The 21,699-nt window shown below is 39.6% G+C and overlaps 1 protein-coding gene and 1 pseudogene across 1 annotated transcript in view; both read right to left on the reverse strand.

Annotated features, from left to right (window-relative positions):
• Positions 1 to 21,699, reverse strand: part of Utrn (utrophin) — a gene marked incomplete in the record, with an annotated part of 557,450 nt that overhangs the window by 43,697 nt on the left and 492,054 nt on the right. The window contains 3 exon segments of the mRNA XM_029561956.1: positions 14,197 to 14,308; positions 16,722 to 16,888; positions 20,637 to 20,794. Of these exon segments, the coding sequence (XP_029417816.1) occupies positions 14,197 to 14,308; positions 16,722 to 16,888; positions 20,637 to 20,794 (437 nt within the window).
• Positions 13,125 to 14,181, reverse strand: LOC115069757 (annotated as a pseudogene).

Here is a 21,699-nt window from a genome sequence, read left to right on the forward strand (position 1 = left end):
AAGGGGAAGGTTTTCAGCTCTGAGGCAGAGGTTCTCTTTTCTTTAGTAAATTTATTTATTTATTTATTTATTTATTTATTTATTTATTTTGAATATAAGTGTTTGCTTGCATGTTGTCCTAGTTTGTTTCTTTATTTCTGTGACAAAATACTCTGACCAATACCAACTTGGGGAGGAAAGGGTTTATTCAGCTTACATCTCTCCCAGGTCACAGTTCATCAGGGAGCCCAAGGTAGGAACTCAGGACAGGAACCTGGAAGCAGGAGCTAGATCACAAGCCATGGAGGAATGCTGCTTACTGGCTTGTTCCCCTGGTCCCTGCTCAGTCTGCTTTCTTATGCTACATAGGCCCACCTGCCCAGGGGTGGCACCACCCACGGTGGGCTGGGCCCTCCCATATCACTCATTAAGAAGATGCCCCTCAGACATGGCCATAGGCTAGTCCAATAGAGGCAATTCCCCAACTGAGGCTCCCTCAACCCAGGTGTGTCAAGTTGACACTAAAGCTATCCAGCACACATGTATAATGTGTGTGCAATGCCCTTGGAGGCCAGAAGAGGGCATCGGATTCCCTGGAACTGGAGTTACAGAAGGGTGTGAGCTACCATGTGTGTGCTGGAAACAGAATGTCCTCCACAAGAGCAGCTGGTACTCTTAACTTCTGATTCATCTCTCCAGCCCCACATTACGTATTCTTTAGTTAAATATATTCAAAACGCAGAAGAGCAAAGGAAAACCAACTCAGCAATAAAAAAATAACCCTTCCTTATCCTGCCTCTATCACAAAAATCCAATGCCTATTTACTTTCCCAAAAAGTTGTAGCACAGACTAATATTGTTTTTAATAATACACAAATATATAAGTGTATATTCATACATATTTTAATTTCTACAGTAATTTCATTGAGGGGAAAATGTAATACCAAAGTTGTAATCTAAAGTATTCTCTTCTTTTTTAGTTTTTATTTTTATTATTTTTATTTTTATTTTATTTTTTATTAAATTTTATTTAATTTATTTTTATTTATAGTGTATGAGTGTTATGCCTGCATGTGTGTAAGTGTGCCTCTTTGTGCAATGCCCAAGAGGACAGAAGGTGGTGTCAGATCCCCTAGAACTGGAATTATGAATGGTTGTTAGCCACTACATAGGTGCTAGGATTTGAACTCATGTCTTCTGCAAGAACAGCCACTGCTCTTAACTGCTGAGCCATCTCTCCAATCTCCTAAGGTCATTCTTTACCAGTGCCACAACCTCTGTGCAATATCAAAAGATAATATGAAAATTAACACCTCCTATAGTAACTGGGGATTACACCCAGCATGGGAGAATGCAATTCTTCAGTTTGGACAGAACCAAGGAAATTAATTAAGCCTAATATTTTTGCACCAAAAATTACAAAAATATTTACATGTACTTGGTCTAATTAGCCACCTAATGACAGTATCTAATAATTCTTGATTCTAGAGTGCTATTCCAGTGGTTTAAAAGAGGCCCACCACCTAGCATAATGAATATCATCAAATAAAATTCTAGCTATAATACTGTTTTTGGAAAGCAGAGAATTGCTGCTATTACGGTGGGAAGATGAAATGGAAAGGAAATATCCTTACTGCGCAAATGAGTCAACATGTTACATGGCACATGCGTTTCATGAAAGATTAGTTTTGTTTATCTCTGTAAGAGAAAAGATGCAGGAGTAAAAAGGTTCTGTGGGTCCAGTTAGATGAAAGGAGCAGAGCATGTTAACAGAGACCCTGAGCCTTTTAAATGGGCTCCTTTCTATTTCTTCTAACCATCACAGCCTATAATGAGATTATCATCAGTTTTTTAATCTGTAAGGAAACTAACCCTAAGCCTTCAGGGAGATCTGACCACTTAGTAAGAGGAAGCTGTTTTTTTCTATTGTCCCAGTTCTATGTCACTTCTGGAAAAAAAATGAATCCTTGCTGGGTACAGTGGTATATACCTATGATCCTAGCACGTGGAAGGCTGAGGTCAAAAGACCACATGCTTGTGGCTAGCCTGGGCTACAAAGTTATATTATGTAGTGAGACCTTGTCTTGAGAAAAGACATAAAGGAAGAGAGGAAGGATGGGAGAGACAGAGTGAGGGAGGAAGGCAGAAATCACTATTATACTCTGAATTTTCCATTCATTTTAAATATTTCTAAAATGCCATGTGGTTGAATTCTTAAAAATTTATAGTAAGATGCCATTTTATAGATTTAAACTGCATGTATAAAACATACTGAATGCAAGTGTAATTATAAAGAAAATATAAATAAAGGAATAAAAAGAAGAAGGAAAAGTGAGAGGTATTCAAACTGAAACAGGATTCAGCATATGCAGACAGTAAGGGTGGAGGCCTGTGACAGATTGTAAACTGGTCATGTAGCCTGAGAACAAGAAAGGGAACTGGCTTGATCAATAGCCTACAAACAAGTAGAGAGAGAGAGAGAGAGAGAGAGAGAGAGAGAGAGAGAGAGAGAGGATGAAGGTGACCATGACACAGTGACCACTTCCCTGGCTGAACAAGTCACACATGATCACCTCTCCAAATGGGCAGAGAGGGCATGCAAAGGGTGTATAGGTGACTTAGCAGCTTAGTGCAGCATGCGCTCAGAGAATAACCAGTCTCAATAAAGAGTACCTTAGTCTCTATCCCATTTCTACCACAAGAGCCATAAAAGGCCAGTGCAGGACAGCACAGTGGTATTCCTCCTTGGAGCCCGTCCAACTTCCCATTTTAAGTTCATTTTGCTCATTCCTTATTCTTCTATGGGTTCTTCATGGATGTACAATAATAAACTTAGAAGCCATTGGCTCAGGGCGGCTTTGGTGACTGGTGATCTATTGAGTTAAGTTCTTTAAGAGCTGAGAAAAGTTCCACCAATCTCAAAGAACCTGTATCAACTAGACTGTCTTGTGTTTTAAATTTTTTATTATATAACAAAACAGATGCATGGTGGCACATACCTGTAATCCTAGCCCTCAGGGAATGAAAGCAAGAAGATGGTGAGTTTGAGACCAGCCATGATAACATGATTGAGTTTCTAGTAAAACAGTCTGGGATAAATGGTCCCCCAAACCAAAATAAAACAAAACAGACTCATACACTACAAATGTGTGGTTTCATGAATTATAAGTTGATATAATGAAGATTAGGACCTGACACTCTAGTGGACATTCTAGAAGCTCCTTCCCTTCGCCATGATCACCATCCTTATTTTATAGGCAATGAACAGCTTAATTGTACTTTAAGTTTTTTTTTCCCCCTGATCTTTTGAGACAGGGTCTTCCTGTAGCCCAAGCTGGCCTGGATTCACTATGGAGACCAGGCTGGCCTTAAACTCACAGAGATCCACCTGCCTCTGCCTCCCAAGTGCTGGGATTAAAGGTGTGTGCCACCACTTGTACTTTAAGTTTTACCATCCTAGTTTCTCATTCTAAATACTATAGTTCAGTCTTGCTCATTTAAAAAGTCTCATAGTTTCATTCATGTTTATAATCTACAGATTTCTCCTTCATATCAGTCACTTGTCTTCTGTCCCCTGGATAGCCTGCAGATTGGTGGCTGAGAACACATCAGACTCAGGTTTGGTCTTTCAGCAAGACAAGTGACATGTGTGGCAGGAAGCACAGGCTCTCTAGTCATCTGGTAACCTTAGCAGGTGCTCACGATACATACATATACCCATTCACTGCGGCTACAAAATGGTGATAGTCTAATTCTATCAATCATTTCTCTTTCATTAGCTGAAATACTTTTATAAAGAAACATCCCTTGACCTATCATTTAGCTATGTGGTAGAACAGTTCATTTAGGAAAGGCAGGGTAATAATTCCATTCTCCTCCTTTCACTGACCATTAACAAACTGGCTTCCTAACCACCTTCCAAAGATGACAAATTCCTTTTTGTTTTTAAATATCATTACGAATGCATAGATTTAAACATACTGTATGGGTCTGGATCTGCTGTATTAGTATCATTTTTGAGGCTCGCCTAGTCCCACATTTGGCTAGCAGAATCCACCTTTTGGTTTCTTTTAATTCAGCTCTAATAATCTAGAGATTTTTCAATAGTTATTATTAGAAGACACTGCAAATGTCTAAAGGCCTCGTGGCCAGCCTGTGTTGTAAGGAAGAAGTAAACTTTAGGAGGTGGGACCTAGTGGGAGAAGTAGGGCATTGTGGGTATGTCCCGGAAGGTGAGATTAAGGCGTCTAACCCCCGATCTCTCACTACTTCTAGCCTTCATGAACTGAGTAGCCCCAATTTATGTTCTGACCACCACACAGCTTCCCCACTCCCCACTATTAACTCCAAAGATCCACAAAGTACCACATAGAGAGCCTGTTCACAAGGGTGCCAAATAACCCAAGGCCAAAACACAGTTGTTAATTACTGAGCCATTTAAACACAACAGCAGCAGCAGCAACAACAACAAAAACTAAAACCACATTAATTTTTAACCTCCCAGTGATTATTTTGATCAGTTCATAACTTGGGATGACAGTTATTATTTCTTTAACAAATACTTCCAACATCAGATTTTTCAACTACTAACTTCAAATATTAGTAACTTATACAGAGGGAAATATGGGGGTATAGAGGTGTAATCAAGTTCATATAAAAAACAGCACAGTCATTTGATACACAAGTGGAATAATAAAACACAGCCACTTGGACCATGTACCATGTTGAAATCATCAATGCACAACATGCCCTATAGCAAGATTTACTTCTTAAAGACACAAGTCAGTGATTCTCAGGCTAGCTGTGTACTTCTAAGTGGTACTAGTTTATGATCATAGGACTTAAAGACATTCTCAGTCATTTGTTTTTTAGTAGCAAACCTACCTCTCAGTCTTTTCTGAAGTTTTCCCTGATTTCAGCAAGTTAAAATTCAGACACATTTGAATTCTATGGGTAGGCTGAAATCAGTAAGAAATCAGTAAGAGTCTTTCAGGTCTTAATGGAGAAACAGGAAACTTAAAAAGTAACATTAACAGAATCTCTAAAAACAAGCATAGCAATAAGTCATCCATTGTGAAATGGAGTTTGTTGAAACCTCCCCTAAGAGCTAAAGACACCATCTAAATGCACCAGACTTGCTGGGAAAACAACATAGGGGAGACGAGAGCTGAAAAACCACGGACGTCAGAGAAATTGCACTGATGCTGCTATTTTAGCATACTGGCCAATATCCCAAAACATGTAAAGAAGTAAGACTGTCAAAACCAAACCGCACTAACTCAATTAAGAGTGAGTCAGCATTTTCTTACTGCTGATTTTACGGGTGCTGGCAGTAGGCAGCAGACAAGCGATTGCTGCTAGCTTCCCCCTTTTTATTCTCTTTATCTTGTTTTGCATTTTCGGCAACAAAATACAATTCAAAAGAAATACATAATTTGCTTTAATTTTAAAAATAAAACCTTTTCTATTATTTTTCTTCAGTGCAATATTGTGATTCTATCAGTTTCTAAAAACAGAAAACACAAAAACTTGGATTATTTCTCCATACATAATTTCATAGCAACATGAATACTGAAGAGACAAAAGGCTAAAAACAAATGCAAAAATGTTATATCTTAACAACTAAGGCCATAACCACTGGGGCCTGATTCCAATGAGTTATAATATCTTATGCAAACATTTAGAATTCAACTCCTAATGACCCAAAGCCTCTACCAAATGCCCAATCTCAAGAAAGACAACTTGTGCTATAAAACTTACTACTTAAGATGGTGAGATGCCCACCCGTCTCTCCAGATATGAGCCCCACATAGCCCATGAGATAAGATAAAATGAATTCCCCCACAGCTGATGTAGAACTCCTCTTCCCTCTCAGCAGTGTGTGCCCCTCTCTGGAAACACCTGCAGTCCCTTCAGTGATTTCTCCCTTTGTCTCTTTTATCCGTAAATTTCTTTTTGCCCACCAGCTTCCCTGGCCTTTCACATGCTATTTAGCATGACTAGTATGTTGAAGATTGCTTGGAAGCAGCATTCACTTTGGGTGGAGCAACATGGCTGTCTCTGTAATTTTGTTCAGCTCATTACAGAACCTGGTAAGGGTAAGGCTGTTTATGCAATCACTGCACGACATATTGCAATGACCGAACTTTTTATATAAATGTACATATATGTAATTTGAATGGAAGCTTTATCTGTGCTGTCAGTTTGGAAAAAAAATTATCCCAGACTCCTGTGCTGAACTGACATTGTACAGAAATTAAGAACTAGATTAGTCTAAAATGTTTAACTATTTTGTTCCTATTTGTTAGGGGTAACATGCTATGTTATATAGGGTTTCATGTACATGGATTTGATTACAGAACAAAGCATTCTCTAAGTAATGAAAATACAACCACATACTTGGTTAAACTCTGTACTACCAATCTGTTTTAAGCGGTACTAACTTAATGAGTTGTTTACCACAGAGGCATTTCTCCCCATCCTTCCCACTTTTCAACAAAAGCTCAATGAAACCATCAGGGTAAAACTAGATCTGTTCAAAGACTTTCAAGTAACCAAGAACATTTACAGCGAATCCACCCCAACATCGAGATGCTGGAAGTAGCCGATACTGCCAACCTTCCAGGAAACAACATTTTGGGAACATTTAGTCCCTTCATCCTGAGCTAACATGTCCATCAAACCACCTTTCCATGCTGGCTAACCTTTCATATCCTGAAACCTACATTTACCAACAGATAAAGTACGCTTTCTATCACTTTCACCATCTCTCATATCCCCTGCCTTGATGGGCCCCTGCCCCACACCAGATGCACATACTTGTCTGTCTACCTTCATTCTCCACTGTTGGGAACTCTACTTTCTTTTACATTCACCGATATCATGTTCATAATGGTTATTTCAACCTTTCCCCATAAGTGAATCTTGATACTATACCATATAAAGGGGAAGGAAAAAGGAGGTAAAGTTTACGCTCAATGGGATTTAGTGTACACTGCTCCAAAATACAGTATTTGAGAAAACAGCAAAACAGCAAGGTCATTCTTTGATCTTCTGTCCTGAAGTAGGTCATCACACCTCTCTTGGAGAGGTTTCCAAGCTATGCCCCGAAGGAAAGGCTATCGATATTTAACCTTTTGCTAAGTGTTGAGTGTGTCCCACAAAGTTTCTGTGTTGGGAACCTAATCCCCAATGCAACAGTGCTCAGGATATTTAAGAGATGATTAGGTTACAAGGGCTCTAAGCTCATCAATGGCTTAATGTTATTATGGCAGAAGAGGGTTAGTTACTGTTGATGCGGGTTCCTGACAAAAAGGATGTCCATAGCCCTTTCTGTGTTTTCTCTTTCCCTCTCTTGACTGTTATATTGTAATGTCTTCCACCATGCAATAACACAACATGAACGCCTTCAATAGATGCAGCCCTCCATCTTGGATTTCCCAGCCTCCAGAACTATGAGACAAATAAAGACCTACAGTTAATAAAGTGCTCATTCGGAAGTATTCTGTTCCAGTAGCAGAAACTGACTAAGATACCATGAAGAGAGGACACGGAGCAGAATTCTTCTCAAGCCGGCTTCTATGTCTCTAGTCTGCTGCCATTAGCTCCTGACCTCCTTGTTCAGTTATACTTCTGTAATTGTCTACTGTTCATGAAATCCTTAGCATAAAAATACAGCCTTCCCTATTTCTCTGGGTCTTTATTTCCTTATGAAGACTGACCTCTGTAAAACTTGCATTGAATAAACTTGTATACTACTCTTTTGCTAATGTCTCAGCCATGATCTTAAAAATGGGAAGAAAAGATTTTTTTTCTTCTTTACATACAATCTGCCCTTTAGCCTCACCTACTACAACCAATGTACTCCTGAAGCCTTTTTATGATAGGTCACACAGCTATCACCTGTCATTTCTAGAGATGCAGTGATGATATCTGAAATACCATCTCACTTCTGAAACCCTCTGCATCCTACTTCCATTACATATTGGGGTGTGGCTTTACCTCAGGCCTTTTTTGACTCAAAATATCTTTTAGTGTAAAAACCTCTACTTGTAAAAATCTTTCATTGAAGCTGGGTGTGCTGCTGTATGCCTTCAGTCCCAGCACTCGGGAGGCAGAGGCAGGCAGATCTCTATGAGTTCGAGGCCAGCCTAGTCTACATAGGAAGTTCCAGGCCAACTGAGGCTACAGGGAGACCCTGTCTCAAAAAGACAAAACAACCTTTCGTTGACTGAGCTCTTCTGAGCCTTCCTCTCTTTCCTCTTCTAATCCCCATCACTTTGATCTTTAGCCCCTTCACCTGCATTAAAATTTCTTCAGCACTGAGCCCATGTCAACCACAGCACCTTTAACACATGTGGATTTCTCACCCTTTTGGCCTTCAACTGAAATAACCATCACTTAACTCCAAAGCTGCTGAGCAATGATGGAGCCACAGATTACAAATCTTTGCCAATTAACCATTGGATGCACTCTGATGGTGAGGTAGCAATTTTTACTCATCTCTTGGTGACCCTAGTAGCAATTCCAAACATTTCCCATTCTCCTTAGCATTTAACCCTATCTAGTGCTCACTCACTGTTAGCAATTGCACAGACTCTTATAAATCATATGAAATTCATCACTCTCTGTAATTTATAGAAATACCATTACTGGTACAGTCATTATGGAAAATAGTCTGAAGTCCTTTAAAACATTAAAAAGAGGACTACTAAGTGATCTCGAAATCCTAGTTCTGAGCACATATCTATGGATAATAACATCAAGTTCTCAATGAGGTATTGGTACTTCCACATGCACGGCAGCCAAGATATGGCGTCAACTAAAGTTTCCCACAATACATGGATAAATCTCTCTCTCTCTCTCTCTCTCTCTCTCTCTCTCTCTCTAGCAAAATGAAGAAGAAAATTGCAGAGTGGACATAAAAGAAAGACAGTATACAAGTACCAGTTGATAAGAGGGACTCCTCCTATTTTCAACAACACAGATGGATTTAGAGAACATTATACTAAATGAAATAACTCAGATACAGAAAGACAAATATTGCACAATTTCAACTATATATAGAGCTCCACCCCCTAAAAATGAGTCAATTCATGGCAACAGAGGTTATAGAATGGATCTTACTAGAATCTGGAGGGAAAGGTTTAGAAATGGAAAAATACTTAAACTTTCAGTTGTAAGGTAACGTCCAAAGCCTTGATGGATGACATAACAGACTATCTATCATCTATCTATCTATCTATCTATCTATCTATCTATCTATCTATCTATCTATCTATCTATCTATCTATCTATCTATCTATCTATCTATCTATCTATCTATCTAATCTATCTGCTTTTATAAAAAAGAAGATAAACTGGGCATGGGGTACAGGCCTGTAGTCCCAGCTACCCAGGATGCTGAGGTGGGAGGATTGCAAGTTCAAAGTCATCTTGGGCAACTTAGTGAAACCCTACCTCAAAATAAAAAAGTTTATAAACAGGCTAGGATACAACTCAGTGGAGTGTGCTTGCTTAGCATATGTGAAGACCTGGGCTTGATCCTCAGTGTTGCCCAAAACAACAACAACAGCAACAAAGTTGTACAGATAAAATTTGCTTAAGATGATAGTGCTAACAAAAGAGACACATTTATGTGCCCTAATAATACTCAAATTTTTTAATTCAAATTTTGTTTATAACAATGATTTGTTTAAAGAAAATCAAATTGTGGTCATTTTCACTATGAAATTAAATGATTTTGTGATTCAAATGTATTAGCAAGTTATATCAAACTAACGGCATTGAGAGGTGGGACCTTTAAAGGCAGATTAGATCATGAGAATTACTCTCCTTGTGGCCCCAGTTGACTTGGAATTCTTTATGTACATCAGGGCTGGCCTTGTACTCAGAGAGATTAACTTGCCTCTGCCTCCCGAGTACTGAAATTACCACACACAGCATGAAAACTACTTTTAGTGGGCAGCGACAACTGATAAAAATTAGTTTGGTTCTCTCTCCTATTTTGCACTCACAAGTTCTCTTGTCCATCTGCCTTCCTTCCCCCATGAGATGAGACAGTAAGCAGGCCCTTGCCCATGAGGACCCCTCCACCTTGGGTTTCTCCACTTCTAAAACCACTAATCAGATAAAATTCTGCCATTATAGATTACCTGTCTATGGCATTCTGTTATAGCAGCTTATAAAAAAACATGGCAGCTTGGTTGCTGAATGTCCCCCCAGAGACTGTTATTGGAAGATGATAGAACCTTTGTGAAGTGGGGCCTGGGAGGAGGTCCTTAAGTCACTGAGGTGTGCCATTGAGGTGGGTTGTAGGATACTGTCTCTGCCTCTTTCTCTTTGCTTTCTGATTCATGATCTAAGTCTTTCATTTTGCCACATGCTTCCACCACAATATACTGTTCTTACCCAGAGGCCCAAAGCCCAGATGGGGTTATGAGGATTTCACTCTCAAGTAAGAGTTGAGGCTTTTTGTGAAAAGGTGGGCTGTGGATGAATGGAGGAAGAACGCTGCCAGACATTAAATATAATCTATGCCATTCTGTCTCTTGAACATAAACTCAATGAGCCAATGAAAGCGTCATTAAGGTACAAATCTGAATTATAGAATGATAGGAGACAGTAAGAGTTAAAAATCATTTCCCAGAGAAAGAAAAATTCCACTCCATTTCCTCAAATAAATATTTTATTATCAATATCATAAATACCTTCATGAATCATGATAGCTAATTCATACACCATTAGTCTTCCTACATCTAAACACAACATTGTCACAAATAATAACCTGATAGGTTAGTGAAACATTTGGGGAGTTCTGAGAACTTATGAGGTTTACAAACTGCAGAGTTTCTAGCAATAAAAACACTGAGAGAAGGGTAAAAAAATGACCTTGTAGAAGAAAGAGTGATTGAATAGACGATTTCCTTAACCAGAAATGAAGGTAGGGTGTGAGAGCCGAAGATACCAAGATGCTTACGGAAAGGTCAGATCCATTTAGCACGCAAGAACCACTTATTATCGCTGTACTGAGCACATAAATTTGTGTTCAAGCCCATTTTCTAAGGCAGACATTTAATGAGTTTAGGGAACGTTGGGTGAAAGATGGATGAACCATAAATACTACTTACTTAAAAAGAAGGCAGCAAAAATAAAAAGGAAAAAAAAAATCCAAAGACTATAGGTTAAAGAAAGGAGATTTTGGAAAGCAGTTAGGTCATGTTATATCATTTAATGTAAGAGTGAGTCTCTCTACGACTCAGTTTACAGGTTTAGGGACTGGCACTTAGCTCAGTGGTAGATTATTTGCTCAGCATGCATCAGGCTCTGGGCTAGATTCCTAACACAAAGAGGTTAAAAGAAAAAGGAACAAAAAATTGCAGGTCAAATGAAGAAACTAACCTGATATTGCTGCTCATAGGATTGCTATGTAAGTTCAGGAAAGGACAAATGACTTCCCAGGACATGTCTTAGAAAAGGATATCATCCTGGCAGTTATAGGGTAAGTGGAATTCTCAGAAATGGGGTCTCTTGAAAAGGACTATGTAACAGAGTTTGGGGTAACTTACAGAGTTTACTTAAAATTGATACTAGGAGACAGGGATTCCTGTGTATTAGGGAATCTTAAACCTGTTTCTACTAGTCAATGATTATTAAACATATATTGATTTCAAATTGCTTGAGTATGTTATAAAACTATTAGGAATGATTATATACAGATACATATTTTTATTATTTTTATTTTAAGTGTATGAATGTATTGCCTACATGTGTGTAAGCACACCCATGTCGGGCAATGCCTGCAAAGGTCAGAAGAGGATGTCAGATTTCCTGGAACTGGAGTTACAGATGGTTGTTAGCTGCCATGTGGGTGCTGGGAATCAAACCCAGGTCCTTTGCAAGAACAGCCAGTGCTCTTATCTCCTGTTAACAGTCACTTCTGTGTATACAACTGTACACACACACACACACACAGACCCCACACACACACTATTCACACATGCTTATAGATTATTAGTACACTATTAATTAGTCTCTGTCTGTATCACTTTAACTAGCACCTAGCTTTGATAACAGTGCCTGACACATAAGTGTTCAATATTAGTTTGCGAGCAAATAAATTAATAATAGTAATAAATGATGCATCACAAACTTTACTCGGAGAATTTTTTTCCTGGTTAAAGTTAGGCACCAAGAGTATTCATTCACTAAAATTCAGCAGCATGTTCTAGAGATTTCCCCTCCACATGGAAGTGTCTCTATTTACTTAAGATACTAAGAATGGCTATATTTTATAAGTATTGCTGCCTTTGTATGGATTGATGATTCAAAAAGTAACTTAATTTCCCAAACCGAAGAAAATATACAACTCTATACATAAATTTTGGCACAATTTAGAAGAAAGCTAAAGGATAGCTATTGATAGAAAATGAGGATAATCTCAAGAAAAATAGCTTTAGCTCAAAGGAACAGCAATAACCGGTATTCAGTGCTGGTGGGGTACAGTAAAATGAAGACAGTAACAAAATGTAGTAATACATGTAGTAAGGCAGCAAAGGTCTCTTTTGGAAAATAACTCCATGTCAATTTGTTTTTTTTGTTTTTTTTTTAATCTTTTTTTTTGAGACAGGGTCTCCCTGTAACACCATCTGGCCTGTAACTCACTATTTAGACCAGACTGGCCTGGAACTCACAGAGATTCTCTCGCCTCTGCCTCTGGAGTGCTGGGACTAAAGGTGTGAGCCACCACGCCCGGGCTCAGACATGTCTTTCTATAAATACATCAATTATTTTGATCATAAAAACACTCAAATTCATCGACTCAGATCACCTACTTCTAATCATTTAATTAATGCAAATACAATTTGTATAACATATGGAGAATCTTATTAGGACAACAATGTTTGTATTTTTGTCTAACACTAGGAAACTGAAACTAACCTGAAAATCAAAATTTAAGGACTGTTTAGGTAACTTATATTAATACACTCAATTACTATTTTGTAACAGGCAGTTCTACTCTATGGGAAAATGTGGGGCAGCTACTATCTACACAGGCATAGGAACGAAACAATTATAAAATCTAAATATTGAAAATAAAAGCTTTACAAATTCAGAGCAAGGAAAGATAAATGAAGGTAGTTTGTTCAGGGGCTAGACCTACAAATGATATTTTTACTTTCTCCATTTTTTATTTCTGATAATATTTGGTTATGAAAACACTTTAAAAGGAGGATGATTTCCAGCAAATTGTTTAAAATTGTTTAATTTTTAACATAGGAAAGTCAGTGTGCATTTTTTTTTTTGCTTATCCTCTTTCATTAAGCCAACTGGAGAACTAGACATCTTCCAGCTCAAGGAGGTATGGGCTTAATCTTCTTCCTCATTATCACCGGCTCCCGCACCACCCTGGCCCTTCTTGGCGTTCTTCCTCTTCACTGGGCCCCGGTGGCCGCACAATAACGGACCGGATGTTCACCACCTGTTTGAGGACCCTGATACGGCGTTGACAGATGAGCACTCTGGCATGGTGGATCAACTTGACCAGGCCTAGCTTAAAGACCTGGGTCTGCAGCCGCCTCTCCAAGAAATCTTCACTCTTCAGGCCCAGGATGTAATCCAGCTTCATCTTGCCCTCATCCAGCACCCCAATTCGAACAAGTTGCCGCAGCAGGGCATTGCCTTTAAAAAGCCCGCGTGGGTCCTTCACATCCAGCGTCAGCAGCTCCCAAGCAGCCTTGCGGATCTTGGCCAGAGTAAACTTGACCCTCCAGACCTCACGTTTGTTCCGAAGCCCATATTCGCAGATCAGCTTCAGCTCCTGATCCAGCCGCGACTTCTCAAACGGTCTCCACGGAAGTCACATAGTTTTTGCGACAAACCCAGTTCCTGGCAACCAGCATTCTTGCGTTACTTGCCAGCTCCTCGCTCACGACCCAGAAAGAGCCAACGTGCATTCTTAAAGGAATTTGCATCCCCAAAAGTTAAGTTTAAACTCAAAATACATATTTAACAAGCCAGATTTTGGAGAAAGGTGTAATTTTCCTCAATTAGCACAAGAAGTACATATACTTAAAAGGAAGCAAAACTGGGATTAAGCAAGCTGGAGAGAGATTTCAAAAGAAAGTTAAGTGTAAATAAACTGGCTAAAAATGTACACACCAGTTAATTAGAAAGCAACGTATTAAAAACAAAACAAAACACTGTCTTGGTACTCACAGGTATGCAATATTCCACCATAGGGTAATGTAGTTTGTGACCTTTTGCTGTTCGACCAGAAAAAAAGCAACTCTGGCAGACGTCATAGTTAAAATGCTTTAGACTTCTATACCTAGAGAGAAAAACAGATCGCTCATTGGCTCCTTTTCTTACTACTTAATTTTAATCAATCACTTATGGAATGGTGTTTCATTGGTTCATATGACCGAGTAAATAAAAGCTAGACTTGCTATAAATACAGAATTTTCTTAGTATCTCAGTCTCAAATTAGAAGTGACAATTTGTTCCAATGGCAGAACAAAATAATAAATTTTGGAATTGATTAACTGATTGACTGAAAAGGGTCCCAGATTGTAGAGAATAGAGACTTTGCTCGAAAGTTACTTTTTTATTTATACAATTATTTAAAGTCATTTTTAACAAATGTTTTATTTTTTCTTTATTCCTGAGAATTTCATCCAAGTATACAATGAAATGTAATAAACAGAGGTAAACATGTTTTAGAGACTTAAGTTCCACAAACTATGAAATGTAGACATATCACAGCTTTTGGAATTTAAGTCTCTAAAACATATTTACATCTATTTTGACATGATGAAAAGAAATATATCCACATCGGAAGGTTTTCTGTGATGTCTGAATCTAAACAGAAAGTGACAGAGAAAAGTTCTGACAATTAACTTGATACATCCAATTTTAAAACATCAATTATACTACTAATAAGAAATGAATCCTAAAATTTCTTCATAAGAGCACTGTTTTGGTCTAAAGTAGTCATTAGGAGAAAATTTATCACAATAACTACCCTGTAACCAAGAACAAGTTAAAGTCTCGATTATCACACAGTTTTGAAAAGTAATATTATTAAATCTCTCAAGTTTAAATATTATTTAAACTTCTATGGGGCCTGAGTGGAAAACAGTCACAAAATCTTCCATTCAGTTAAGCTGGTAGAACTAAGAAAGATATAATATATCCAGATCTGTATGGAAAACAATTTAAATGAAACTACCAGAGTGAAAATGTAAAGACAATGTAAAAGTTATGTGAAGCTAATATTATCAACTGTTAAGTGCTGAACAGCTCTAAAATGGCACGCAGTACTGTTTCCCAGGCGTTATAGAGATAACCTGTTTATACCACAGCCAACTTCTCATGGTCCTGGTTTGATACACTGCTTATACTAACAGTATCTCCAAGCCTATTAGCATGACTTGACAAATATGATTGACATCATCTCTTAGTGGACTCAAGTTTATTGCTGACAGCTCTTTTCCTTTTCTTCACTTGTGAGAAACTCTTGTACTGTCAGCACATTTTAGTAATGGGCTCTGCTAAAAATATTGTCACTCAGTATCTCTTGCTGATGGTGGTAAGCAGGGCAATCCACTATGAGATCTTGGGAGAGGGTTCCCACTGAGATTTTACAAAATTGACTCAACTGGGAAGAGGAACACTCTACCCTCCTTGGTGAGGATGGAATAGACATCCAAAAGGGCCATCTTGTTGGCATGAGGTCACCACAGAAATGCAAGTCGCAGGTTGGGGATAACAGAGTTACAATGACAGAACTAAAGATGCAGGTGAACTAAGGATTCAGGTAACCACGCAGCACCAATACCAGTCTTCAATCTTTGCACTTTGTTTATAAGAAAGGAAACTAAACCTCTCATTTATTTATGCTACTATTCAGTAGTTGTGTGTGGTTTTTAACTAAAACAATCCCCAGCTTAGCAAACATCCTGTAGACCTAAGATTTTGTTAAAATTCAATTTGAAAGTAATTAGTAGAAAACTCTAGCAGTTTTACAAAAGTTTAGCACATAGGACTGGAGAAATGACCTAGCAGTTAAAAGCACTTGCTGCTCTTCCAGAGGACCCCAGTTCAGTTCCCAGCACTCATGACCGGCAGTTCACAAATGCCTGTAACTTTAGCTCCGGGGAACCTACACCCTCTTCTGGCCTTCACAGGCACCTATGCATGCACACACACACACACACACACACACACACACACACACACACACACACAGAGACACACACACAGAGAATAGACTTTAGCAGCACTTTTAACGGACAAGTGAAAAGTAGGGTTGATCTGCCTCACAATAAACTTAGTGGCGGAGCTAACATGGAGTAATCTGATGACTATGCAGTTAGTATTTAAATGCTGCTTTCTCCTTACTAAGTTTGATCCAAAGACCTGAAACAGCCAACAAATTCTATCAAGACTGTATGTTCATAATCTATCATGTAATTATCCAGCATAAACATTCCTTTGAGCTCATTAAATAGACATTCACAAAAATTTCTGGTTCCGGACCAATGCAGTATAAATAATGCTAACAAAAATAAGTGTGCATTTAGGTGGTAAGAGGGAATGCCACTTTAGATGGATGGACAATGCTGGACATGTACTCAGGAGGCAAACCCTAAGACAGGAATAGGGAGCGGTGACAAGCAGCAGACCCCAAGATTCCACAAGGAAGGCAGAAAGCTGGAGTATCACCACACAGTGCGTCTTACCTGAACCCAACAATTGGACATTCTTTGCAGATGTTGCATTTGGCCTGATGTTTTGCAGTCTCAGCAGCTGCCACGCGATGTAGGACAGGCAGCCAAACCATGGACTGTGGCTCCAAACGCATCCAGTCTATAAACTCCTTCACACTGATCTCTGGCTTGTTGTTATTCTGGGGAGGAGACAAATGTATTACAAGTGAGGAACTTCTCTTTCAGGTTGCAGCAAGTGGTGCTGCTTCATAACCTTCTGAAATCAATGAACAGGAAGTTATGAAAGTCTTCCCAGTTCAGTGAAGTCATCAATCTTTTAAGGTTCTTCAGGCAAGAAAATTCAAGAAATTAAAATTTTAATTAAAAATTTACAAACTGTAGCCAAACATGGTAGTGCATGCCGTTAGTACCAGCACTAGGGAGGTAGAGGCAGGCAGATCTCTGTGAGATCGAGGCCAGAGGCCAGCCTAGCCTACATATCAAGTTTTAGACCAGCTGCGGCTACCGGGAGACCCTGTCTACAAACAACAACAACACAAAAATTAGAACCCCACCCCCAAAAACAAACCTTTAAAAAACTACTTTTCTTTTCTTTTTTTTCTTTCTTATTGTTTTGTTTTTGTTTTAAAGCAGGGTCTCCTTGAAGCTCCAGCTGGGCTAGAATCCACTACACAGACCAGGCTGGCCCACCATCTCAGAGATCTACCTACTTCTGCTTCTAGAGTGCAAGGGATTAAAGGCACACACCACCATACCCAGCCAAAAACCATTTTTGTTTCTAATTCCATTTTGTTAATTTTTTATTGGTTTGTTGTTGTTTGAGATAGGGTCTTACTACGTAGTTCTGACTTTAATTCTATAAAACTCATTTATCTAAGATGGTAAATACATGAAGGTAAAGACTCCCAGATAAGCTCACAAACCTGAAGGTTTTAGGCATACTACACAAAAGCTGTGACCACAGTGTTCCCTCCACCTACCACACCCGCACACTGACAGGAGACCACTGTGAATATACGCTGCAGGATACTACAGTGTTCTCTCCACCTACCACACCCGCACACTGACAGGAGACCACTGTGAATATACGCTGCAGGATACTACAGTGTTCTCTCCACCTACCACACCCGCACACTGACAGGAGACCACTGTGAATATACGCTGCAGGATACTACAGTGTTCTCTCCACCTACCACACCCGCACACTGACAGGAGACCACTGTGAATATACGCTGCAGGATACTACAGTGTTCTCTCCACCTAGCACACCCGCACACTGACAGGAGACCACTGTGAATATACGCTGCAGGATACTACAGTGTTCTCTCCACCTAGCACACCCGCACACTGACAGGAGACCACTGTGAATATACGCTGCAGGATACTACAGTGTTCTCTCCACCTAGCACACCCGCACACTGACAGGAGACCACTGTGAATATACGCTGCAGGATACTACAGTGTTCTCTCCACCTAGCACACCCGCACACTGACAGGAGACCACTGTGAATATACGCTGCAGGATACTACAGTGTTCTCTCCACCTAGCACACCCGCACACTGACAGGAGACCACTGTGAATATACGCTGCAGGATACTACAGTGTTCTCTCCACCTAGCACACCCGCACACTGACAGGAGACCACTGTGAATATACGCTGCAGGATACTACAGTGTTCTCTCCACCTAGCACACCCGCACACTGACAGGAGACCACTGTGAATATACGCTGCAGGATACTACAGTGTTCTCTCCACCTAGCACACCCGCACACTGACAGGAGACCACTGTGAATATACGCTGCAGGATACTACAGTGTTCTCTCCACCTAGCACACCCGCACACTGACAGGAGACCACTGTGAATATACGCTGCAGGATACTACAGTGTTCTCTCCACCTAGCACACCCGCACACTGACAGGAGACCACTGTGAATATACGCTGCAGGATACTACAGTGTTCTCTCCACCTAGCACACCCGCACACTGACAGGAGACCACTGTGAATATACGCTGCAGGATACTACAGTGTTCTCTCCACCTAGCACACCCGCACACTGACAGGAGACCACTGTGAATATACGCTGCAGGATACTACAGTGTTCTCTCCACCTAGCACACCCGCACACTGACAGGAGACCACTGTGAATATACGCTGCAGGATACTACAGTGTTCTCTCCACCTAGCACACCCGCACACTGACAGGAGACCACTGTGAATACACGCTGCAGGATACTACAGTGTTCTCTCCACCTACCACACCCGCACACTGACAGGAGACCACTGTGAATACACGCTGCAGGATACTACAGTGTTCTCTCCACCTACCACACCCGCACACTGACAGGAGACCACTGTGAATACACGCTGCAGGATACTACAGTGTTCTCTCCACCTATCACACCAGCACACTGACAGGAGACCACTGTGAATACACGCTGCAGGGTACTACATAGTGTTCCCTTCACCTATCACACCAGCACACTGACAGGAGACCACTGTGAATACACGCTGCAGGATCTCCAAGTCTATCATGATAAATCACAGGAGACACTGCTGGGCTTCTTTGAATCCTAATTCTGAGCGACTTTTGTGTGTGTAGAGTTACATTTCACTAACAATATTATCCCACTGTGGTTGAGGTCACTGTACACCAACATGTGTGAGTGTGACTATAAATCATATTTAGAAAAATCATTTGATTTTTTTTACTTCTAAAATAAGAAAAGGGGCCATTATAAAATGTAATAACCCATGACATTGATTTTCATCAAAGATAGTGTTTGAGCATTTTTTTTCCTCAGCAGTGATAAATCATTGGCCAGGCTTTAGAAAAACATCTGTAGGCTTGTACTGTATGTGTATGTATGCCACTGATACATTTACAAATGTGTTTATGCACAATAAGCTTTTAAAAGAAAATGAAGTTCTTGCCCAGGTAGAAATTAGTAACCTAGATCTGTACAAAACTTTGTACCTTATTCAATACTTCCTGTATGTATACTCTTGAAGAAAAGATGCTACTGATTTAATATTTTCATGTTTTTTAAAAATCTTGCCTGCAAAGAATATTAGGGCATTTTATTTATTTATTTTGCAAACGTTTATTAAAGTAGATACAAGTTTCAAGGTATTGTACAGGGATGTGCTACCATCAGAATGTTTGTTCTTTTGAAATTCACGGATTGACAATCTCCAAGTGGATGAAACTAGGAGACAGGGCCTTTGGAGGTTGATTAGGTCATGAGGATGAAGTGCTCATGGATAGGAACAGTAACCTTGTAAAAGGGGCCAAGGAGCTCCCTCCCTCCTCCTTTCATTAGATGAGGGCTCTGACAAGGATGTGTGGCGGGAAAACCTTCCCTCACCAGACACCAAACCTTAAGGAAGAAGCAAACACTAAATCAATTTTACACAATTCAGAAGGACATCTTAACTGCAAAGAACAGAGAAGGAAAATGTGAGGGTGTGAAGGGGAACAAGAGTCCTTCTCTGATGAGATCGGAGATGTCCAGAGGACTTGAGAGCTAAGCCAACATGTAAAGATAGAACAGAGATGTGCGAGAAGGGAGTCTGTTTGGAAGGAAGGAAAGCATTCTAAACAGATGACACAGGAGGCAGGAATCAAGAAACTGAGTCATTACCATGGAAGATAGAGAGGGAGGGGATGTGTGGCAGGAGATGAGGACAGCGTAGGGGAGGGCCAGACACTGCAATTCAATTCATAATTCCTGAAAAAAATGTCTCTTTTCAGGTTTCGCTGTTCCTTGAATCAAATGTGCCTTAGGAAATAAAATACAAACTTTGAGGATTGTTACCCCAATCCTCCAGCATTTGGTTCCAGTCCAAGCTCCTGATTCCTTTCCTGGGAACTTCTTTACATTCCTTTCCCAACACATCTGATCCACCAGTGACCTCTTGCTTACCTGTTGGAAGCAGCTGCGAACACTGGGCTCAATGTTACTGCCCCCGAAAGCTGCTACTTCCCCCAGCTGCCGAGGGATCTGGATGGCATCGTGAAGCAACAGGCCGAGCTGCCTTTGGTCACACATCTCCGTTGGTCCTGCCACCTCCTTGAAGAGATCTACAGGAGGGAGAAAAAAGATGCTACTATCTATCTACTCCAAGTGTTCTTGCTTAAAGGATTGTTAGCAATATGGGTTGGACTATGCAAACTTGGGAAAAAAAAGAAAAGTAACTTGGAGGGATATGGATCAGATTAGTTGCCTGTTCTGAGGATCTTAATCTGATATCTGTAATCAGAAACAGGTTAACCCATGTTTCCTAAAATAGTCTAATGTTTAGGTCAATACGTATAATCAGATCAACTAATACAAAATTCTTTTAAAAATACTACAGTAAGTACACATTGGCTAATTTTATGGTCTCAATAGGAGATCCCCTTAAGAAAGAGAATGAAAACAAAGCTTCTCTCATGTAGCTTATACCTTTAAATATTAATGATGGATTTATCAATTTTCTGTGTTCACTCAAATGCAATATTCTATGAACATATCTTCTTTGGAGTATTTATACATTCAAATCTTTTATATAGTAAACACTAAAAATATAAGGAGCTATAGTTTTTCATTTTAGGGCCTTACTAGTTGGTTTTTTTTTTTTTAAATTCCATGTAATGGACACTTTAAATTTTTGTGTATCCTTTACCTTTTGCTTTTTTATGCATAAACAAAACAAGCCCTGATTTGTTTTCCAACTTCCTTAAATCAACAAAATTAAAGCTCATCTTTATACAGTCTGAGTCTGTCTTCTATTCACTATTAGAAGTGAATGTTAGAGGGACTGCAGGGATTACAGGGTTCCCAGTGCAGGAGCTAAGATAGTAAGAGAACTCTTTGAACAAGGAAAAACAGCAAATAAAAAACAATCTACTTGTTTACAGATATTAATACTGTTTGGGCTTTTAAATTTCTAAAACTTCCAGAGCACATGCTATCTAAATGCTTACCACAGAAAGCTAAGACTAGA

The sequence above is a fragment of the Nannospalax galili genome, unplaced genomic scaffold, assembly GCF_000622305.1.
Source record: "Nannospalax galili isolate Female #2095 unplaced genomic scaffold, S.galili_v1.0 scaffold154, whole genome shotgun sequence".
Lineage (NCBI taxonomy): Eukaryota > Metazoa > Chordata > Mammalia > Rodentia > Spalacidae > Nannospalax > Nannospalax galili.